At 37.6% G+C, this 23,708-nt stretch overlaps 5 protein-coding genes and 1 non-coding gene across 6 annotated transcripts; 1 reads left to right on the top strand and 5 right to left on the bottom strand.

Annotated features, from left to right (window-relative positions):
* Nucleotides 1-616: 616 nt before the first annotated feature.
* Nucleotides 617-4,548, top strand: LOC18606150 (uncharacterized). The gene is made up of 3 exons (XM_018116815.2): nt 617-1,525; nt 1,712-2,244; nt 2,376-4,548. The coding sequence occupies exons 1-3, from the start codon at nt 958-960 to the stop codon at nt 3,018-3,020; spliced, it is 1,746 nt and encodes a 581-aa protein (XP_017972304.2). The 5' UTR covers nt 617-957; the 3' UTR covers nt 3,021-4,548.
* On the bottom strand, nt 3,373-3,444 carry TRNAW-CCA (transfer RNA tryptophan (anticodon CCA)). Its single transcript has one exon. It is a non-coding gene; the product is annotated as a tRNA-Trp (tRNA).
* Nucleotides 4,549-4,678: 130 nt separating the features above from the next.
* Nucleotides 4,679-7,272, bottom strand: LOC18606149 (phospho-2-dehydro-3-deoxyheptonate aldolase 2, chloroplastic-like). Its single transcript, XM_007039604.3, has 5 exons — nt 6,688-7,272; nt 6,323-6,600; nt 5,847-6,123; nt 5,301-5,546; nt 4,679-5,189 (listed from the first exon to the last, which is right to left on the bottom strand). The coding sequence occupies exons 1-5, from the start codon at nt 7,171-7,173 to the stop codon at nt 4,917-4,919; spliced, it is 1,560 nt and encodes a 519-aa protein (XP_007039666.1). The 5' UTR covers nt 7,174-7,272; the 3' UTR covers nt 4,679-4,916.
* Nucleotides 7,273-10,467: 3,195 nt separating this feature from the next.
* Nucleotides 10,468-14,720, bottom strand: UVH1 (Restriction endonuclease, type II-like superfamily protein). The gene is made up of 9 exons (XM_018117922.2): nt 13,704-14,720; nt 13,351-13,574; nt 13,137-13,225; nt 12,802-12,963; nt 11,892-12,680; nt 11,552-11,662; nt 11,205-11,465; nt 10,889-11,112; nt 10,468-10,807 (listed from the first exon to the last, which is right to left on the bottom strand). The coding sequence occupies exons 1-9, from the start codon at nt 14,561-14,563 to the stop codon at nt 10,597-10,599; spliced, it is 2,931 nt and encodes a 976-aa protein (XP_017973411.2). The 5' UTR covers nt 14,564-14,720; the 3' UTR covers nt 10,468-10,596.
* A 242-nt stretch (nt 14,721-14,962) lies between these two features.
* LOC18606145 (peptidyl-prolyl cis-trans isomerase) lies at nt 14,963-18,357 on the bottom strand. Its single transcript, XM_007039598.3, has 5 exons — nt 17,830-18,357; nt 17,097-17,195; nt 16,824-16,868; nt 16,246-16,383; nt 14,963-15,603 (listed from the first exon to the last, which is right to left on the bottom strand). Exons 1-5 carry the CDS (start codon nt 18,214-18,216, stop codon nt 15,241-15,243), a joined length of 1,032 nt encoding a protein of 343 aa, XP_007039660.2. The 5' UTR covers nt 18,217-18,357; the 3' UTR covers nt 14,963-15,240.
* A 3,113-nt stretch (nt 18,358-21,470) lies between these two features.
* Nucleotides 21,471-22,271, bottom strand: LOC18606144 (uncharacterized). Its single transcript, XM_007039597.3, has 2 exons — nt 21,881-22,271; nt 21,471-21,717 (listed from the first exon to the last, which is right to left on the bottom strand). The coding sequence occupies exons 1-2, from the start codon at nt 22,197-22,199 to the stop codon at nt 21,701-21,703; spliced, it is 336 nt and encodes a 111-aa protein (XP_007039659.1). The 5' UTR covers nt 22,200-22,271; the 3' UTR covers nt 21,471-21,700.
* Between the last annotated feature and the right edge of the window lie 1,437 nt (nt 22,272-23,708).

The following is a 23,708-nucleotide window of genomic DNA, read 5'->3' as shown; positions in this document are numbered from 1 at the left end:
AGCTTTAGTTCTTTGTTGTCTTCACAGACAACTACTTGTTTCCAATCTTGCTCTCCTGCCGGATATCATTCTGCCAAATGAGTAAAGTCACGAGCAGAGGAAGTTTTAGCAGACATAAACTATAGATTTCCCCCCCTTTTTTTTTTCTTTTGAAGATTAGATTTCCCCATTAGTGAAGCTAAATATGAACAAAAGCAGGGGATTCAAGTAAGGGGAGGAAAACATGTTCCATGCTCATTGGATAGCATAGTTGTTAAATGCGGATCATTGAGTTGCTTTCCAATTAACCTTTTTCGTTTTATCAATTTTTTTATGTATCAATCATTCATTCACTGCTGCAGAAGATAAGGGACGGCTTTAATTTAATGAGAGAATTGGTAAAGCAAAGAAAAAAAGTTGTGCAAAAAATCAAAAGGGAGAAAAGTTGATGAGACAGCTTCCTGGTAAGTTTCTTATCGTTTGCAGTATTTTCTCTGAGTATTTTTGTGTAGGTTACAACTTACAAGCGTGAAGAGACTCATATTTCCAAATAGTAACATCGTATGTATTGAAGACTTTGTGTCTGTAAACATGATTTCACCATTGCTCGCTGCGGGTGTTAGAACTTAGGAGGCCCTGAGGATAGATAGTCTTCGAATACGTAAAAGAACCTGAATTGATTGGTGAATGGTTAGTTGATGACAGCGAGTTGGAAAAGCACCGGAGAAAAGAGAAGGAAAAAGAAGAACCTTAAAGTGCGAGTTTACTTTGTTTTCATGGTCATTGTTTAGTCAACTGTCATTTTCTATGCAACCTTTCTACTTGCAGACTGCCCATGCACTCTCTTTGAAGAACAAATTAGCAGTTTAATCAGATTCTTTACGGAAATATCAGCAAAACTCTTTCCCCTTGTAGGTTTCCCTTGTCTTTGAGCACCATTATACACACAACATCTCTCCTTTTGAATCAAAGAGCCTTATGGATCAAAGATTGCTCAAGGCAGCAAGATCAGGTGATCTCAATGTAATCAAGCAACTTGCTGATGCTGAAGGCAATATCCTTGGTGGAACAACTCCTCAAGGAAACACTGCTCTTCACATGGTTGCAAGATTCGGGCACGAGAATTTGGTACAAGAGATAATGAAGCGGCAACCTAACCTTGTCCTCAAGAGTAACCTCAAAGGCGAGACCCCCGTCCATGTTGCAGCCAGGGGTGGACATTGGCGAATTGTTCTGTTATTCAGAGATTCTGCAAGCGGCTCAAACGATGTTTACATTGCAAGAATCAGAGATAATTATGGTAACACGCCCTTACATTGTGCCGTGAGAAATGATCATTATTTGGTCGTGTGGAAATTGGCAGATAAAGACAGAGAATCATTGGAGTTGGTCAATGATGCTGGGGAATCCCCACTGTCTATTGCTATCGATCTGAAGTTAGCAGTTACTGCAGAGGCAATCATAGGCTTAAATCGATCCACTCTTGATTATAGAGGACCCAATGGCCAAACTCCATTGCATTGTGCTGTCATAAGGCGTGATTTACGTAAGGATTTGATTCCCATATTAGAACTTTTCTTAGCAGTCTTGATTATTATATAGGTTTTTTACTTGTTATTCTTCACTGCCCTTTCTCCCTCTTGTAACTTACATTTAAGGCTTTTTCACCTAAATGAAAGTAATTAATACATTTTCTTTCTGTCATCTTTATTTTCTATGCTATGAAATACAGATATCATGCGTAAAATGCACATCAGAAAACCAAAACTCATTAAAATGCAAGATGAAAAGCAGAGGACTCCCCTTCACTATGCTGCAGCCTTGGGTGAATATGAAATAGTCAAGTTGCTGCTAGAATGGGATACTTCGGCTGCATATCAGGGAGATGACAATGAACAAATACCTCTCCATTTGGCGGCAGAAAATGGACAACTAAACTTGTTAAAGATATTGCTGGATCCCTGCCCGGACACCATTGAGTTATTAGATAATGAGCAACAAAACATCCTACACTTTGCGGCCAAAAATGGAAATATTGATGCTGTATCATTTATATTGAAGTTGCCTGAAATGGAAGACTTGGTTAATGCAGCTGATATGAATGGAAATACTCCATTGCATCTTGCAGCAAAGAATTTCCACAGCAGCATTGTATACATTCTAACAAGGAATGCAAAGGTGGACATTAGGGCAATCAATAAATCCCATGAGACTCCTCTAGCTATTGTGCAATCAACTGATGACCGTGGAATGGAACTTCAAAAGGTAAACAAAAATGCTAATCTTATTCATTTTTGTTGGTAAGTTGAGATAATGCTGGAAACCAGATAGCAAGAGTAAATTACAATATTGTCAACATGTTATTTATACTACTGATTTTAGTGCTTGTATTGCAGCACTTGACATTGAAAGCACTTAAGAGCTCTTACGCAAAGCGAGCTATTAATCCCAAAGATGTTGTCGATAATGCACAATTCAGTTATGTTGAAGTTGACAAAGTTGAAAGAGGTGGTAAGAAAAGTAGAGAGATGGCTCAAATAATCTCAGTGATGGCGACACTAATAGCTACATTCACATTTACTGCTGCCTTCACCATTCCTGGAGGTTTTATAAACGATGGTCCAGATGAGGGTATGGCGACTTTGATTAGAAAATCAGCTTTCAAAGCATTTGTCATCACTGATACTATTGCCATGACTTCATCCATGACTGCTGCGGTTATGGTTTTCTGGTCATCTTCTCGTCGCAATAGCGAATCATTCATGGACACACTTCCTTTTGCCATTGGCTTGACATGGATTGCCCTGGTGGCAATGGCACTAGCATTCGTGACTGGCTTGTTCGTTGTGTTGTCCAAGAATCTATGGCTGGGTATAGTGGTTTGTGTGATTGGCTGTGCTGCACCTGCCATTCTTTACATATTTGCGCCTTTGTTCCTTCTTGTGTTTGATCGCCTGTCCTCTACTCGAGCTCGCCGGCGTAATATTGTTGAAGACAATCCATTTTTGTTTGTTTTCAGATTGGCAAAGATGATTTCTTAACGTCCAAATCTGAATTTGTAGTTGGAGGGTAAATGTTTGAAATAAAAAGTTGTAAGACGCTTGTAAATTTAAGAGCTGGTGCGCCTGTAATGGAAGCTTGGAAGTTCAATCAGCCCATTTGAGATACTATCACCATTTGATCTTGCTTAGAGTATGGAATAGATCAAGCAGCCTAGTGAAGGGCCTTTGTCCTGCTCTGAGTCTGGGCCATTTTGGCTATTGGCAGGGAATCCAATGAGCACTGAGCCCAACAGGCCAACACCATAACGAGGCAGTTCCAACTGAAAAAGGCCGACTTGGTTGCAAAAGAGAATGACAAAAATATATTTGGATCCGGTTAGGATCGGGATTTTGAACCCGACGTGAATCGAACACGCAACCTTCTGATCTGGAGTCAGACGCGCTACCATTGCGCCACGGATCCATTGGCGGTGAATTGTCCTGGCTTATTTTTATAAGCACTTTGATTTACAAAAAGCGTGGAACCAACCTTTCTTTTCCTGTTTATAGAATCCTTAATTACAGACATTTTTATGTAAAGAACTCACTGCACTGTATTTGAATTTTGATGTTTTTATCTTGATATGTAAAAACATGACCAGCTCACTAATATTATCATTCTTCGAATAGACTGTCAGCCTCCAAGTTCATGTTAGTATGGTTTTCCTTGTCCAATTTGTCAACTTTGTCCCAATGCCGCAGCAGTTGGGAATTTCCAACTCAAAACACCAGTTCAGAAAGCCAATGCTTGAGGCGATAGAGGGATAGAGCGGAGCAAATTTGCATTAGTCATACCGGGAGGAGCCATAGGTAGAAGTTGAAATGTATAATTACGTTCAAAGGGACAAACTCTCCTTCAGAAGCTCCTTGGAGACTCAGGAAATAGGTTCTGCACATCGAAAGGCTAAAGAAGGAGGTAGGGAGATGGGAGATTAAATATATTTTCAGGGACAGCAACCAGCTGACAGATAGCCTCGAAAAGCAGGGGTACAACGCCAGGTAGAGCCTTTTAATGTCTTTGAGTAATTTAGTTCTCCCTGTCAAAATATGATGTTTTGGTGGGATTGAGCTGTCGTGATAATGCTTCATATGGAGATGGTTGACTCAATATGGTTGCTGTATGTGGAAGTAAAGGTCTGTGGCTCGGCTGGACATGGCTGCTGATTGTGATTCTATATTGCGTTGTCTTTTGTATAGTTTTTATTAGGAGTCAAATAATCAGGGAACATTGTTGTAAGCAGGCACAGGAGAATTTTGGGTGTTTCCTATGCTCTTACAAGAGCTGTTGTCTGGGTTTTGTTTGCGTTGAATTTCTGGGTTTAGGATGCTGTCTTGCAGCTGGGAGCTGTTTTTTTGTATAGAAGGTTAGATGATCTCCTTAGAGAGGATTTTGAAATGTTATTCTCGAATTTAAGAATAACAGGGTCAGATCATCTTGTTCTTACCAGAGGCGAATAATTGTTCCCTCTTACATGAATATATATTCTGAACTTTCAAACAAAAAAAATACTAAGCAATTGAAGCTTCACATTTGGGTTTTCAACTACGTTTTTTTTTTTTTTTCAAATTTGGAACCCCAACTTTGCAGCTTTGTCACTGCTAAAATACTAGTTTTACTTTGGGTTTGAATGTTAACCAAGCATTTATGCAATGTAAAATGAGGAACAAACCGACCAATTTTATACATAAAATTACACACACACTCTCACAAATAGACTACTTGTTCAGAAATGAAGGAGGAGGTAAGTTCACAGCTCCTTTAAGAAAGGAGAGTTATTTACTTTTACAGAAGATCTCTCCTTTGCAGACACAAGACAATGGAAAAACAAACTAAATAAATAACTATTCTTAACAGAATCAAGGTCCAGCACTTGGCTGCCTTAAGCCACAAAACCATTAATTAAATCTGTAAGCACTGCGAAATTCATTAGCAGACTTGAGCCTTTTCCTCCTCAACCTCTCTGATATGGCAAAGGCTAGCTCTAATGACTGTGATGCATTCAACCTAGGGTCACAATGTGTGTGATACCGAGAGTTCAAGTCATCAAAGGTCACAGTCTTTGACCCTCCGATGCACTCTGTCACATTTTGCCCTGTCATCTCCAGATGAACTCCTCCAGGATAGCTCCCTTCTTGATCGTGAACATCAAAGAATGCCCTCAACTCAGCCTTAGAACAATGTTAAATAGACAGAAAAAAATTCTCATTTAGTCTTCATCATAAGTGCACAATAAAACGGTCCGGAAAAGTATGCTGAAATGTAAGGTCAAGCACTCTTACCCTGATTGCATCAAATCCACGAGTTTTGAGACCACATGGAGCCTTAATTGTGTTTCCATGCATGGGATCGCTTACCCAGGTGACAATAAGCCCAGCCTGGCGCACAGCCCTAATAAGATGTGGAAGCTTTATCCTCATGTTTTCCGCTCCCATTCGGGTGATTATTATCAGTCTTCCAGGTTTGTTCCGAGGGTTCAGAATTTCGCACAATTTTACAAGTTCCTTTGGGTCCATCTTATCACTCACCTACACAACAAATGCAGATATCAGCAACCAAAAAGTACTATTCAAACATAACAGCTAAAACTATCGTCAAGCTTTTTCTCCCTCTAGTCACTCATTAAAAGAATAAGAGGTACGTTGTACCAACGGATGAAAATGACAAGTACTTCGGCTTCACCTATGTCAAATCAACTAAGCCTACTCAACAACTTTATAATTCAACATAATGAAATCCTCCACTTGTTCACTCAATTTATGGTTTGATATTTTGACACTAACCACTGGCAATGCCTTTTAGATTCTAAATATATAAGCACCACGTACCTTTATGCCGAGAGGATTGGATATGCCCCGGAGAAATTCAACATGTGCTCCATCTAATTGCCGAGTCCTCTCACCTACCCAAAGCAAGTGAGCAGAACAGTCATAATACAGGCCAGTCGTTGAATCCTCTCTAGTCAAGGCTTGCTCATATGGTAAGTGAAGGCATTCATGGGATGTCCAAAAGTCAAATGTGTTCATTACAGGGTCATCAACAGTTAACCCAGCCGCAGCCATAAATCCCAAAGCTTCATCAACTCTCTGTGCAAGCTCCATGTACCTAATTATAAATCAAAGTCAGATTCTACTGCATACAACAAGAAACAAAACCTAAATTCGCCTTGCAATGAAAACTACGATCAATCGCAAACATAGGTGGACTGCTTTTTTGAACAAATTCAGCTATTATTGCAAATGTATGCGGCTCCTATAGCGATGCCAGAGGTGCCTATATATGAAACAAAAAATTAAGAATCCACCTGTCTCCCTGTTCACTATGTTTAACAAAATCGAGATTCCACTCCGAGACTCTTTGCATAGCAGCATAGCCACCGGTAGCAAATGCTCTAAGGAGATTCAATGTACCAACAGATTGAAGATAAGCTCTGATCAACCTTTGAGGGTCGGGAACTCTAGATTTCTCATCGAAAGCATCACCATTTATGTTATCTCCACGATAACTCGGTAACTGAACTCCATCTTTTATCTCAAATGGCTCTGACCTTGGCTTAGCAAATTGCCCTGCCATCCTTCCAACCTGTCATACAATAAAAAAAAAGTCAGATATTAAACTTTTTCTTAAATGGGTCATAGTGAAAGTTGGGATTTTATCAAATAAACAGACCGCAATGACGGGTATTTGGGCACCAAAAGTGAGGACAATGCCCATCTGCAGAAGCACTCTGAAAGTGTCTCTGATGTTGTTGGCATTGAATTCTTTAAAACTCTCCGCACAGTCCCCGCCCTGTAAAAGGAACGCCTTCCCGACGGCGGCGTTCGCCAGCTTCTCCTCCAGCTTTCTTGCCTCGCCAGCGAAGACAATCGGCGGGAACGACCCGATTGTTTGAAGTACCAACTCGAGCTCGTCCACGTCCGGGTATTCAGGAAGTTGGAGGGCCCGTTTTGACTTCCATGAATCGAGAGACCATTGGTTATAATCGGTAGAGGGAGGCGGAGAGGAGGCGGAGACGGAGGGGATAGTGATGGGGTTGGGTGTTTCGGTGATGTGGAGGGTCGGGATTGGAGGGGAGAGAGGGAACCGGGTGGTGGTACCGAGTAGAGAGCGTCTTGGGGCGGTGAGATTAACGGAGGCTGAGAGTGCGAGCGCCATGTTTTTCAGAGTGTTGGTGAAGTGACGGAGGATGTGTAGGGTATGATAATGAAGGAAGGAGCTGAAAAGTAGACTTGGAAGGGAAGATCCTTTAACGGATTTTGGGATGTGCCTTTGTACCCCTTATATAGACACCTGAACGACAGCGTTTTAGGTGTTCACATGTCTCACTCATTTACTTGTTTATATTTGGGGATTTTGTGGGTTGATGGAATTAGGCAACGAGGGATGGTTTTCCTTGACCTGGGTAAGCGATCCCATGCATGGAAACACATTTACGGCCTTATGTGGTCGCAAAACTCGTGGATTTGATGCAATCAGGGTAAGAACGCTTGAACTTATATGTTAACATACTTTTCCGAACCGTTTCAGTTGTGCATTTATGATGAAGCCTAAATTTGAATCATTGTTTGTCTCTTTGCATAGTTCTAAGGCTGAGTCATGGGCATTCTTTGATGTCCATGATCAAGAAGGGAGCTATCCTGGAGAAGTTCATCTGGAGATGACAGGGCAAAATGTAACAGAGTGCGTTGGAGGGTCAATGACTGTGGCCTTTGATGACTTGAGCTCTCGGTATCACACGCATTGTGACCCTAGGTTGAATGCATCACAGTCATTAGAGCTAGCCTTTGCCATATCAGAGAGGTTGAGGAGAAGGCTCGAGTCTGCTAATAAATTTCGCGGTGCTTACAGATGTAATTAATGGTTTTATGGCATAAGCCAACTGCTGGACCTTGATCCTGTTAAGAATAGTTATATATTGAGTTTGTTTTTCCTTTTTCTTGTGTCTGGAAAGGAGAGATCTTTTGTAATTATAAATAACTCTCCTTTCGTTACTGAAAAAGTAGTCTGTTTTTATCAACAGAATGCATGGAGTAGCAAGATGAGGAACAGGCCAACTGGCTGTGTTTCTTATTCGTACTCCATGTCTTTGACTTTATTTATTGGGGGGTTCGGATGGGGTGGTTGTAATTGGGGTTGATGGGTGTGTGTTTTGTAAAGTTGAACAGGGCATTATTTCTGGCAGCGTTTTTGCTGGCCAGGTTGCTGTCAACTGTACCCAGGCTGATGCCTCCATAGTCGGGTTACAGTGACTTGTATATTCAGGGGTCTCCCCTGCTCTTGATGTGAAATGAAATTAATTTTTTTTTTATAAAAAAAAGTAGTCTGTTTGGGAGATTGTGTGTGGAATTTTATGTATAAAATTGGTCGGTGTTGTGTTCCTCACTTTACATTGCATAAAAGCTTGGTTACCATTGAAAACCGAAGTAATACTAGCAATTTAGCAGTGGCAATGATACAACGGTGGGGTTGCAAACCAAACCAAGTGCGACGCTTCAATGGCTTGGGACTTATGCATGCCAACTTCTACCTATGGCTCCTTCTGGTAAGACTAATGCAAATTCAAATCCGATTCAGTGAGTTATTTATTATTAAAGCTTAAATAATTTTAGTTTAACTATATATTTATTAATAATATTAATTTATATATAATATTTTTAAAAATATATTATTGATTATCAATTCGGCTGTAAATTCTGAATATTGAAAACTGATCAAAATAGTTAGTAAAAACTGATCATATTTATAAAGTATTTGCCTTCGATTAGTTATTTCAATTTACACTAATTAATGTTCACCTCTCATATTACATTATTAATTAATACTGAAAAAAATTAAATTAAATTAAATTAATCGAATTCAACCAATTTCAATCTGTTTTTACTAATTAATGTTCACCTCTAATAATTCTTTTTTCTCAGCCAATCAATTAAATTTGTATTAGAATCACCGGTAAGTGTCAGTGAGCTAGGTCCGCCCATAACGACAGACCGAAAGTTAGGAGTATGTGCATACAAAATGAAGCTACACGTGGTTGTTATCCGTGCCCATTAAATAAGGCTTGGCGGCCTAAGAACAAAGAGCCACAAATAAATAGGGAACCACAGGCAGAAACACAATGCCGCTAACGGGGGCTAACATTAAAGGAACAACTACGGGCAGAAACAACTAATTAAGAAACAAGCATTGACAAAAAATAGCAGCCACACCGCAGGACCACACTGCCGGCCAGAGTAGGAGAATCATCACCAAGTATCAAACATAGAGTTTTTATCAACGCCAAATTTGGCCAAGGACTCTGCAGAAGGCGTTGCCCTCTCCTAGTATGTGCACAAAGGGGACTTCACTAAGAGAGAGTTATACCGCGTCAATTTCATGGAAGATGAGTCATTTATCCCAAGGCTTTTGGTCAACTTTGTTTACCCATGATAGCACCACTTTTGAATTCGACTCGATGGTTAGAGATGACCCTGCAAAGGAAGAAGAAGAAAATAGACATAGAATGTGAAAAATAACCATCAACTCCGTATAATTAAAGTCATGGATGTTAAGTGGACCAAATGAAAAAACACTCCATATCCTGCAAGATCAGGTTTACTTCTTACGGAGTCTTCACCTTCTGACAATCGATAGTGGAGAACTGTCCGCCTAGTGTTGGAGCTCAATGATTCCATCCACCATTCAATATCATCCATCGCATCTTCACCATCACAAGCACGAATTAAAAGTACGCATCCTTATCAGAAATAAAATTTCCTTACTACCCCATCTCTTATTGTTAGAAACAGAATTGTTGCGTGCCAACCACATATGCCAAAGTGTTGAGTTGCACACAATCAACCAGCGCTTTGCGATATCCTTGTAAAAGCATATTCGATCCATGACCGAAGAAAAAAAAAAAAAGGAAGAAACCTTGTTGAGAGGAGATCATGAAACCCCTTACCATTTGATAACAAGCCCCCAAACAAGCCAGTAGCAACTACATTGACAAGAGAATATGGGAACAATTTTCTTCATACTAGACTGCACCAGACACAACGCAATTGCTTAATGCTGAATCAGACCACGCGTGAGCTTAGGAAGCTTTTGGTGGGGATCGAGTCTCGCATTGGTAGCCATAAAAAACATTGCATCTTGAGACGAATTGACAGTTTCCAAATAAAGTGAAACCAGACTTTGCGCTCACTATGATCTATGCTCTAACGAAGAGCAGAAAGTCTTCACCAAGAATGCCCCTTTGGGGCTACGTTTCCAAATAAGCTTATTGCCCTTGCTAGGAACAAGAACCACACAAGATAGCTTAAGAAGGATTTCTTTATAAGCCTCGTTTCCCATGAATACATATTACGTCTAAAAGATATAGACCAAGTGCCATTACCCCAGGCATTAAGAACCTGCATTTCCTTTCCCTCGACCAAAGAAATAAATGGGGATATTTAGAACAGCGGTACATCATCAAAAAGCCATTTATTGAGTCAAAAATAAATTAAAACACCATTATCGAATCAACTCTTCGGTATACAACGAAAAAAAATGGGGAAAAAATATGAACTACTTGTGACTCAAATGATGGGTCACAATTCACAACAAGGTTGGACACTTTGCATCAAGGAAATCTCTTAGAGTCTGAGCAGCTTTCCGACCACCCATTAGTTCAGCTAGCTTCTCCATAGGAAGAAGTGCAAGTTCGGCCAAGCTCTTACATCCATCCATTATAGCCCTGTAGTTAGAATCTGTCACTCCTGGAAGTCGTCTCAGAAACTCAACAGCAGATGTATTGTAGTTCTCAGCTCTGTAATAGGGGAAAATAGTCAGCAAAATTCTTACCCTGAAAGATATATCAAAGCCAAAAGAAAATGACCGCACAGCTTACCTAACATCATTTTCTATGAAACCCTCTTCGGAGGGTACACCCACTCTCATTGCCTTTGCCTCATCAGGTTCATCCTGATTTGCCTTAAGAGAAGCAAATATTTCAGCAGTTGCATGCAAGCTGCGAGACCAGAGGATTCGTAGGCGGGGAAAATGCAGAACAAGTAATGACAGTTTGGATATGATATTATTTGGTGTTACATCATCCCCAATGTCACTTGCAGACTGCATAAACACGTCAAATAAACATTAAAGGCTAATATGCTGGCGTTTTTTTCATCATATTCCACCATCACAGAAGATTTAATTGAGGTTACCTGAAATGAAAAGCTTTTGTCTTGTGAAAACTCAATTAGAAGAACTGGTATTCGATAATAACGAACCATAGTCTCCACTTGGTGGTAAAGGCGGCCTGATGTGAAACTCATAAAAAGATCTTGAATGCTTTTCCTCTCAACACAAATAAGTGGTGAGAGAACGTAATCTCCAACTTCTAAGGTAACTGGGATTATGCGCATGCCCTTCTGATGGAGCACATTTGGAAGACTACTCATGAACTCCCTCATGTCCACTACAACCTGCAGACAAGGCAAATAAGAAATGAAACATATTTTCCAGCAAGCAAACAAGGGACAATGCTAAGAAGAGGAACAATATCACCCACCTGCTTTTCTTTCTCAGCTTCCTTTCTTCCACCTGCCTTTCTAGTGATTGAGTTCTGGGAACTTGAACCTTGTAGGTCTGAGGAAGAATTAGAACCAAGGCAGAACCCATCCTGAATAAAATAGGGTATGCATAAAGAAGGCAAAGACACGAGTAATCAATACTTTTTTTAAAAAAATAAACAACAATATTCCTTCAGATTATATGCTAAATACTTCAGTCTATTATCCAATAATTTTTACACATAGCATCATGAAGTTTATCAATCATTAATTACCCAAAAGGAATAAATTTCATAGTAGCCCCCTCTTCTGGTGCCAGATAACTACAGAATATTATACCTGATCAACAGGAATCATCATCATTGATTTCTGCCGGATCAAGGATTCAAATGCTCCATTTTCTCTACGAATACTTGCTTCAAACTTTTGGACTTCAGTAGAAGCTTCATAGAAAAGAAAATAGACCTTCAACCTTTTTCCAGGATTCTCTGCTTTGTAGACTTCAATTTCCCTAACAAAAGTCGTATCTGGATGGTAAACAATAATTACAGAGGGCTTCAACACATCTAGTATAGGCTGATCTCTCTCCAGAGCATGAAAGTGGACAGGTGGTAATTGCTTAGAGTTGTCAGTTTTCGTATCATCAATCCTGTCAATATGCTTCCTAAAAAGCCCATTGCCAATAGTAGGGTTAATTTCATTTCTATGACCTTCATTTTCTGAAACAGAAATTTCAGGTCTATCATCTGTTGCTGCCTCAGTGCTATGAGAGCCATCTTTATTCCTAGAACACCATGTATTTGCAGGGCCTTTTTTAATCCTTCCTCTTCCCCTTCCTTTCCCATGTCCTCGGCTGCCAACTTGAGGTTCAGGATCATCTGCAGCATCATTTTCCATTTTAGTCTGGTTTCTTCTTAATTCTGATGCCGCTGCTAACAACGCTTCATGTTCCTGCTTGCATGCACTGCTAGGTTCTGCATTTTGGGCAGACGTAACAGGAACAATACCATCAAGAATCCCATAACCTTTAGGTGTTTTAGGTTTTTTAGGTTTTTTCTTGTGAGATGTTTGCACACTACGGAGTTCTACTTTGCTTAAGAGGTATTTCTCCCATTCATCCCTCATGACCTTAAAAAGAAAATATGCAGTGTCAATTTTAACTACGCAAATGAAAACCTTAATAACTAAAACAGCACTAATATAACATATAAATAGAGGTTTATTGCATTTACTAAAGAGAAAACAAAACCTTTTGTGGGCTGTTAGTAATGCAATCTTCAAGTTGCATGCACGAGCGCTCATCTTTGCATGCCACTAAAACAATTCCATTATTGTCCTCTCCGACATCCAAAAGAAGTTCTTCTGATGATGCTTGCTTTTGTCTTTCCTCTTCTATCTCCTCAAGAACCTCCTGTAATAAAATATTTAAGTTATAGAAGAGAACAACAGCAAACAGAAGACCATCATAAGTAAGTTAACTGCAAGCAGAAATATCATCACAAAATTGAAGCGCCTGGAGAGAGTATAAGACCAGAAGTGAACACAGCAAACAGACAGCACAGACGATGGAACTCACTTACTCACACGTAACACCTTCCACTTTGGAGGCTCTTCCAAAACTTCTTCGAGAACAACTCCATTACTTGTACCTGTTGATGAAGTACCAGCAATTGCTACATGCACAAGTAAACGACAGAAGGTTACGGCATATAAATGCAACTCTTGTTTTGGGCATGACATTGTGTAGAAATTCACAATAAAACCCAAATTACACAAACAGCAGAATGAATACACTCACCTCCTTCGTTAATACTACCATCCTCCTTCAATTTTCTCTTTTTGCCAGACACGTTCTTACTAGGCTTATTAATTTTGGTTCCATCTGACCTTGAAAAACAATAAACTCGCTTCCTTGCATAGTCAAATATCTTATAACTGGACTCTGCAAATATCCAAACAGACCGAAAACTCTCTGACACTCTAAGCGTATCCAAATACTTCAAATAACTCACCGCATCATACCTACCATGAAATAAATAATATAAAAAACCAATTTCCAAATTCATAGTAAAACTCACAACTAAAATGCATTACAAACCATAATTAACTTAAATTTTGAAATAGAAAGAAAAGGGTTTCTTTCTTTAGTACCTAACAAGATAGTCCAACAACTTCCTCAAAGTCTTCAAATCCGAAACGAGCTGCTTCGTCTTCTTCCCCAAAGTATGCCAAATGGGATCCAATTGTCTCCTCACAATCTCATCAAATGACTTAAACAACCCATTCTCCAACGTCAGGTCCTCCACATCAACCTTATTAGTCTTCCTCATTTCCTTCAAACAAGCATCCATGACTTCCACAATCGCCTTTTGAATCCCCACCATGTATTTACTCATCGGCACCCTTATATCCACCACTTCAGGCGGATCCCTCTCCAATTCCTCCGATACATTCACTTGAAACCTCGGCCAAAGATGAAGCTTTTTAATGAACAAACTCTTCATTATCCTCTCCGTTTTCGCGAACCCAGAAACCATAGAGTGAGGCTTGTCTGAAAACGCGTAAACAGAAGCATTTTTATTGAATGTTTTGATGATTCTCACAATGAAAGATTCAGTTGAGCTTTCGGAGAGCGAATGGGTGTTGAGGAAAATGACACCGGAAATTAAGGAAGTTTGGGCCTTTTGGGTTAAGAGGTCGACGATGAGGATACGAGGGGAGAGGAGGAGGACTCGATTGGAGGAGTAGAGCGAGAGGCGGTTGGAGGAAGGTAGGTCGGCGGTAATTTCTGAGAGAGGGAGGTTGGGGGAGAGGGAAAGGAGGAGGGATTTGAGGGAGGAGGAGAATTGAGGGGAGTGGAGGAGGAGGAGGGAGCCGTTCGATTGGGAGTGGAAAGAGAGGAAAGAAGAGAGTAGTTTAGGGAGGGAAAGGCCGGAAGAAAGGATTACAAGGCCGCCGTTTGGGTCTTGGAGGAGGTCGGAGACTATTTGTTCGTGGAATTTCAAGACCATTTTAGCGCTAGGGTTTGGCGGGAAGAAGAAGGGCGGGGACGTTGGGGCGGAAGACGGGGGAGAGGAGGAGGATGGATTTAAACACCAACCTAGCAAGAACTGTTCCCAGTCAACGGTATGAATGAAACGCTGTCGTTTTGAGCTAATTTGGCACTTGGCACTTGGCACTTGGCACTGGGCACTAGGCACTGGGCACTTATCACTGGTTCCAGCTTTTCCTAGTTTTGAGGGTAAGATCATCAGCTAAGAAGAAGAGAACTCTACAAAACCCAAATTGGCATTGCAATCGCCACTGACGATTGCTATTAAAAAATTCTTTAGAACTGCTCAGTATATTTTGTATGTTGCCATAAGCCCATAACCATAACCCAGCATTCACTTTGTGAAAAGAAGGGAGAGTTGCTTCAAAGAAGACAATCCAATCTTATTTTTTTTTATTATTTGTTGATACACAATTAACCTGTTGAACTTCATCATAGAGTGACTTTATTTTGCAAATTACAAACACTTTTCTCGAACTTATCAAGAAAAGACCTGAGAACAACAAAATGACCCAAGGACTTTTGTGTTCTGCTTCGAAAGAAACAGAAGGGAAAATGAGTACAAAAAGATAAGCAAGTATGAACAAAATTGAAGAATACTATAGTGTACATTACAAGAAAATATATAATATCAGTTCAGTCTGATTTCACATTTGTATTAAGATCACCGAGACTCCTCTTCATTCTTCGCATAACCAAGGGAACAGGCTTTTGTAAGACAGAGACGTTGATGTTGCTCCAAACATCTGATTTGGTTGGGAGTTGCGTGATTTTCTCTGCAATCTCCATGTCTTCTGGAAGAACAGAACCGAATACAGTGTATGAGTTTTTCCATTCCTCGTGGTTCGCTAGGCTTATAAAGAACTCTGGCCCAGAGCCAATCCAGGCAACCGATCCTCTTCTTATGGTAGGGCGAGCCTCTGTTGGAATCTTTTTGAATGGGGTTCCTTGGGCTTCAAGAGTTCCTTGAATCAGGGCAAATGGGGGACCAAAAGGAGCCTGTAAATTTGTGAGAGAAATTTGGTATTAGAAATATAAAATCTTCAAATAGCTTGAAGCATATTGGCTAAGAAAAAACATGCATGGACCATCTCTACATCTTTTCCTACTGTAATGATTGATTTGTTAGAAATAATTTTTCCTTAAAAGTAGTATTGAAAGAATTTCTCCAGCAAGAAAAAAAGATAAAATCCAATTAATAAGGATGGAAGGAGAAAAAGAAAAAAACTACGAGTTTAAGAATGATCTTCTCCTCCAGGAAAAGAAAGTAAATAGCAGGGAAGTGATGGATTTTGAGATGTGTTTGTATCATCATTTGAATTGCTACAAAATTGGTAAGAACAAGAGCAATAAGAGAAAGGTAAAACTGAAGATCTATTTGGATCCCTCAAGCCCATCAGCGCCACACATCCCCCTTCCTAAGTTAGGATTCAATACCTAGTTCAGTGAGGTAGCCAATCTATCTTTAATCTCTACATGAAAAGTTGCTGACTCCAAGTTAAACCAAAGCACAAATTCTGTAACAGAGTTCAGGGGCCAAAAAGGACAAAAAGGAAGAAAAAGAAAAAGAAACAAGAACACTTCATCTTATAACAACAGCAGCCCCAAAAGAAGCATGTAGATGCTCTTAAATTTCCTTACATCTTTTATGTGATTTCCTTCTGAATCCCAATATTTTCCCCGGCTTTCAGCACGATCTATTTGGCAACCCGCGCAATGCCGCAATGTTAACAACTCAAGAATGTAGGCCACAGAATATGGAGCACAGTCGGGAAAAAGCTGCATCAAACAACGAATAATTGGTGAGTGCAATAATCTATTACTTTTCCTGAAATTCCTAAATGTATTTTTTTTATCACCTATGCTGAACTCCAAATCTTTTATGGAGAAGTTCTTATTGAGTTGGTGAATTCGCAACAAGGATCACCTTCATTAACCACAAAAAATAAAGAAACAGGGAGAAAAATTCTAAATGGCACATGCCAATCACATTAACAAGTAACAATCCTAAGATCATAAATATTCATCTTTCTTTTTAGTTGCTTCGAACTGTAACTCGCAGCAAAAGCAGAAGGGGCTAAAAAGGGTGAAGCAATATAAAAGATAATAGCTTCTGAATGAGTTGTAACTAACAGTTCCATACTCTATGATACTCATGCAAAGTATCTACAATGTCAAAAACAGTAGAAGCATAGCATCCTAGAACAAAAAGTACTCACTTTTATATGAAGAGTACCATATTTAGTTTCCATCTCAACAATGCCCTGAACAGAGAAGACACAAGAATGAAGTCACTGCTGGATAAGTGTTACTCACATGAATCATGATAAATAGATGAGATTTCAACAATACAAAGTTTAAGGAAGACCTATGCTTATAAAAAAAATCAACAGAAAAAAAAAAAAAGTACTCAACAATTATCAGTATGTAGCCAGTTTCATAAAGATGGAAAAAGAAAATATAAGAACTTTCATCAAGCTTTTGTTGTATACCTCTCCTTTCCCGAAGATGAGCCCAGAAGTCCAACTAACAGTTTCACCTGCCTCTTGCCGATCAGGGGCCAAAGTGTCCTTTTGTTTCTTCAACCAACACTGGAAGAACAAAATGATAAATATAAACTATAGCTCTTGCCATTCAAAATTTAACATAACATTCACTTTACTTTATGCACCAAAAGCAGATAGATCATTAAACCACCTTTAGCACCACCAATTAAGCCACAATAGAATGAGACTAAGCATGCAAATAAAACACTCCAATCTTCATTTTAAAATGCACTTGGTAATTTGAGATTGAACAGCAATAGCAGTATCTTTTGTCTTTGATCATTCACAATAAACTTCTTCAGAAATGAACCACATAAACCGAGATTATTGAGCAAAAACAAAAGCTTTCTGAATAACCACCCCTTAATTATATATCTTTAAATGACATTATAATGTTTATCCAAAGATCTTTTATTCATTCTCCACTGAGGCTCTGACCACATTAAACAATAGACCAAGTAAATCAGCAGCAACACTTTAATAGTCAGACAACAAATGGAAGAGAAAGTAAATTCTCAATCACGCTAATGCATTCACCACGTCAAGTCAAACAACCCCGACCAAAAACATCAAGTAAAGTGAATCAACTAAGAACATCTAACAATCCAATTCAGCATTTCAGACTCGCCTAAAAAAACCGTTAAAAATCCACCAAAAATGAAAAAGGCAAAAAGCTCACCTCTCCAAATCTCGACCCACAAGCCTCCTTGTTCCCACAGAAAACCCAAGTATCACACAAGCAGGGCCCATCATTGCCGCTACACATGGTCTTACAAGCCTGACAACATTCTACAGAGGAATTAAACTTAAACTCAGACCCCCACTTCACAGCTGGACCCCACAGCTCCAAATTCTCAATACCTCTGCAACACTCACCCTTCCTTTCCCCCAAATCACCACTCGCCATCGCTTCCAGATACTGAAAGCTGGAATTTTGAGAATTTACATTGGGGTTCAAGAGTGTAGAAACGACCGCATAGACAAAAACACAGGAGAACAGAGCCACCAACAGGAGGACAAGAGAGGCGAAACGGGAGTTTTCTGGGTCGTTTGGCCTACGACCCATTTGAGATTAAGGGGTGAAGAGAAAAACCCAGGAAGGAATTCGGAAGCTTTGGATCGTGAAATGAGATAGAGATTTTGGATTTGGGGAGGGTGTTGACTGTGAAAACAGGGGAGAATCTTGAGGAGTAGTATTCATGAAGGATTATTATCATTAATATTTAATTAAATTTCATTAAAGGAGAAAAAGAAAGAGAAGGTTGGTGAGTCAACTTTCTTTGTTGGCTAGTAACTATTTACCCGGAACATGAATTGGGCAAATTTTGGCTCGCTTCGATTCATCTTTCCTTTTCTTATTTTTCCTTGTCAAGTTGATGAGACAAGGAAGACACTTTGAATGTGAGAGTGAAACCTCAAAAAACGGTCCGTCTTTGAATGGCAAGACATTTTGAATCTTCTTCTAGCTTATGGAACTTAAACTATAGTTTTGTCAAAATTTTCATACATGTTCTTCAATCCTATGGACTTCACCCTTCCTTTTTGTTTTTCTCCACAAAATGATTTCTTTTTGTTTAAGAGAAAGTTATCAAGCTGATTTTGACAATAAAAAATGCCACTATCGATCAACTATTGGAGCAAATGGGGTTTAGATGGAATTCAAGAAAACAGTAAAATTGATTTCAATACGAGTCTTTAAATAGATGCTATATTTAAGACTTATTTCGCTCTTACGACTTGATATGTAAAAGAGAAATAATACGAATAATCTTAGAAATATAATGAAGCCAACGTTTAATTTTGTCGATTTTTTACCTTAGAACTTACTTTCTACAATAAGTAGATTACAAGTAAATTATAAAAAATTTAGATGTTTTTGTAGTTGACGAAAATTTAAGTGTTTATGTTAATAGAATATAATACTTTTTTTACTCTTGATTTTTTTGCTTTTGTTTTTGTTTTTTATTTTATGTCTCAAAATGGTTAGCAACAAATTTTTATATAGACTTGCAAGTATCTTTTCTTCAAGAATATAATTCTTTCATTAAAGCACTATTTTAGTTAAAAGGTATTTTTATATTTTACCAGACACAACTTTTAGATAAAAATATTATTTCAATAATCATCTTATGAAAAAATAATTATTCGTTTAATAAAATATAATCTTTAAATTATAATTTAAAATAATAACTTTTTATATTTAATTTTTAAACTATAATATCTTTTTAATTTATCTCATAATTTTTAAATATTATTTTATCAAATAACATAACTTTCGAGATAAAATAATTTTTTATTTTAAAAATACATCAACATCAACTACCATTAAGGCCACTTTAGTTTCTCTTTTCTTTTCTAATTGAACAACTCAAAAATTGACTCCAAAACCAAACGACCAAATGACTCAAGGGTCGAAGAAATCAAAATGGGCAGCAATGGTGTTAGAAAATATCATTTATCTTTTCCACAAAATCAGAAAAGTGACGTATGCACACGAGAGAGTCCTCCATTTCAATAGATTTTTAATCGACATAGGCAGGTGGAGCCAAAGTACGAAACCATTACAACCATACGTTTGGAGTCTCATAAATATGAGCTACGTACAGCAGAAAAAATATTGTAAAACTGGGACAAAACCATGTGAAAGGGGCCATTCATGTCGATGAAAATGATAGAGAAAAAGGCAATTCATGTTGGAGTAACACCAAGTAATTCTAAATATACTATAAAAAGATATGATTTTTTTGTGTTTCTGCAGTTTTTTTTTTTTTTTGATTGTTTCTTCAGGAGACATGCTTTCATCCTCCTGTTTCATAGTGTACTTCAATAAAACGTGAATAAAAGTGCAGTTTTTCAAAAAAAATTAATTATAAAATATATAAATAAATTTCTTCCATTATTGTTTACTGTAGTAAATTCAAGTAAGGTGATTTGGTATTCATAAACTCGAATCAATGTTCGTGTGAATTCATTGTTTTTATACGAATACGAACACTTTGGGGAAAGGCTTTCCCAGTGAAGAGGTCGACTTTCGTTTAAAAGTGTATTTTAGCAAACCAAAAAGAAAAGTGAGTCTTTTCACTTGACTTGGGTCTTCGTGGTGTCCTTTGAGAATATTGGAATGATTTTTCTAATTTAAATGGTTAATCTTTTTTGATTTGTGGACTATTTAAGTAATGTCAAACTTAATAATACATGTTTGGATTACGATCTTTCACATTAACTTAATTTAATTGGTTGATTTTTTTTTAATTTTAAAGATTAAAATCAATGTGAAAGATGGTCCACTAATTAATCGATTTCTCATGGCGTTAAGCTATTTTTCGTTCCTCTTACTGTAAATTATACAGTAATTAATTAATTAATTAATCAATGGTCCTGAAAACTTATATAGCCTGTTAGGCAAAATAAAAGGATAGGTTTTAATCCAACAAACTTGAAGGTGTTTGGACTATTAGTACCAAACTGCCACATTCATGATTAATTTGTGAGAACTTATGATACTTTGCGGAGAAATTTTTTCAGTAAATCCCATTATTATGCTTACCAAATGTCACACCATGATGTGGACTTGATGATTAATTATTATCTAGCTATGAACTATGAGAAAGAAAATTCTTTTTTTGGTGAGATAGCATTCAGTTTGAGACAAAGCAGGTGGACTCATCCTAGCAGTAGTGCCCGAAATACTGAGAAGTATAGTTTGCATTGACTTGTTCTTCAACATGTCGTTTTGGAAGGATGTGAAGCAAGTCAAGCTTAATCTTTCGTTTTCTTGTGACTTGTGAATTATTGATCAAGTTTGTTTGTTTTTTTTTTTTTCCTCCCTTGTCTGTCTAATTCAACTATCAATTTTATATGGCAGAGGTTGCTCATTGGTTTGATTTCTGTCACAAGTATTCTAGTTTTAGTTTTAGTTTTAGTATGAATATTTTGCACTTTTGTCAGAGAAGTAATCCTAAAAATGGCATCAAATTCCAATTTTTTTAAGCTTTGACATGATATTTATATTTCATTCCTTTTATACCAAAAAAGAAATATCAATCGAAAATTTTAACTAAACTTTGTTAGTTTGAAGTGAGAATTATCGGTCCAAGTTTTTATTGGAAATTTTGACATCAAATATATTTATTTTTTATTATATTTTTTTTTATTAATTCTCAATCGTAATAATTTTATAAAAAAATTTTATCGGAAGTTCTACAAGAACATTCAAAAAAAGCTTTAGTCGGAAATGGCTATGTTTTTTAGCATCGAGCCACAAGCTTGATATTTATTGTTCCCATTATTATTATTATAAAATTAAACGGTAACGTAAAATAACTCAATAATTAAGCTAACACTCATTTTAATATATTGGCTCCATTAAACATTAATTGAAAGTACATATTAAGTCATCTCCTATGTGTCTTACATATTTCTAGCCAATATGCAAGCAGTTACATATATTGCTGAAAACTCCATTATTCTTTTATTTTTCTTTTAGAAAGGCTGACGCCTAGATCCAAACATAACAGTAGAAAGATATGGATATCCAAGCTGGACCAATTTCACGGAGTTGTGATACCTGCAAAAACCAAAAGAAACAAAAATGAGGAAATCAACAAGTGCATGTATCAACTATCAAGCCAATTAAATTAAATATTATGTATACTTGGATGTGCGTGTGTGCAGACATATCGATGATTATGTATGTATGTATGTATGTAAAGAAAGAAGAGAGGGCTTACTTCCACACTTGTAGTGGCGAGGGACCCTTCTACCGCAGCCTTCGATGAGGCGGACGGCGCGGTTGATATCGATGAGGGCAGCGAGCTGGGGGCTGATCACTGGACACACGCATTCTAGATGGGTAACCCTTACGCGCTGGCAGCACTCCGGGGATGGAAGCTTCCCGTAGACCACCGGCTTGCAAGCATTAATCCCAAGATTCCTTTCCTCCTTGCATTGAGCATCACTGAGTTCTGCACCAGCCATCTTAACCTCCCACGTAGCTGCAACTCCAGCTACCACCACCAGAACCATGAAAGCCAATGGCCTAGCCTCCATTTTCAATACTCTCTTCCTCTCTCCCCTTTTTCTTTTCTTTCTTTCACCGAAAATGTGCTCTTATTTTGGGTTAGCTCGCCACCTAATATATATATAGCGGATTGGGGCTTGTAGGATACGCAAAAATACCACCCCCCACCCACCCCACCCCATCCTTTCTCCTCTTCCTATTCCTTTTCCCATAAAGCGCCAATAGTCTGGCACAGTAACTTTTTAGCTTTCTTTGACTTATTAGGCAGATGCTAGCCTACTCATTTTCACATTGCGGGATTGTAGTCACTTGTGGTTCACTTTTAACTCCACAGCTCCACGGATAGACCAAATACTCAAAGAATTGTGTTGGTTTTCTTCATCGAAATCAACATACTTCCGGCATGTCATCATTTACTCATAAAATTCTTTATATTCCTTTACTAATAATATATATCCTTTGATATATATGGAATCCTTTAATCAACTTGCATCACTGATATATCATTAGTTTATAGCAGTATAGTACCTTAAAGAATGTTGATAGAAATATATATATATATATCATTCGTAAAGGTTTCAAATGAGTTTTTTCTTTTTGAAAAGTAGGATTCAAATTAGTTTGACTGAGAATTTTCATTAACTATGCTTAATTTTTAAAATTTTAAAACAAAATTGCTTTTCTTGGTGGCAAATTGGTGGTAAGGTGTGGAACAAAACCGATAAATATCGATCTTAATTATTGAGCATAATTTGGTTCCTATATACTAGCTTCTTAAATATTTTATCCCTAACAAGATTGTTAAAATTCCTATAAAATTGGAAAATGTGTTGAAAAATACATGTGGGAGCTGTTTTTACGCAAGCAATGATCCAAAGCTATAGGTAGGAGATATGTAGATATAAATTCCGAACACAGTCACACACCATATTATTCAAAAATGGTAGGCTTAATTAAATAAACGAATTGAGTTGACATATATGATAAGTTATCTAAATTACCGGGATCCTTGATTGGCACATACATGATATACATCAATACAAATTCTTAACTAGATTGAGTTTAATTAAATATATATTATCATTTCATTAATAAATAAATTTTAAAATTAAAAATTTTTAAAAATAAAATTATGAGTATTGAATTTATATATATATATATATATATATATAATGGATGAAATACTAAAATAACCGATTACATCTTTCTAGGTCTTGAGATATTCAAAATGTCTGCCAATAAAATAGAACTAACACAAGTTGGTATACAATCAAAGACATGTAGATGAAGTAGCAATGAAAGTGAGATAATGGGCAGTCCCAATCTAAATGAAGTAGCTCCCTTATGCGTCTAAGAAGATAATAGATAAATATTTATGAAATGATACTACTCTATGATTAAATGATAATAGATAAATATATTGATAATGCACCAAAATATAAATGATAAATCTAATATATATTGTTGAATGTTGAATCATAAGTGTGTATGTATTATATAATCAAATCCATATATATAGGTACCACTACCCTACCTCA

The sequence above is a fragment of the Theobroma cacao genome, chromosome 3, assembly GCF_053813885.1.
Source record: "Theobroma cacao isolate CCN51 chromosome 3, ASM5381388v1, whole genome shotgun sequence".
Lineage (NCBI taxonomy): Eukaryota > Viridiplantae > Streptophyta > Magnoliopsida > Malvales > Malvaceae > Theobroma > Theobroma cacao.
This window is presented reverse-complemented; position numbering and strand designations above follow the sequence as displayed.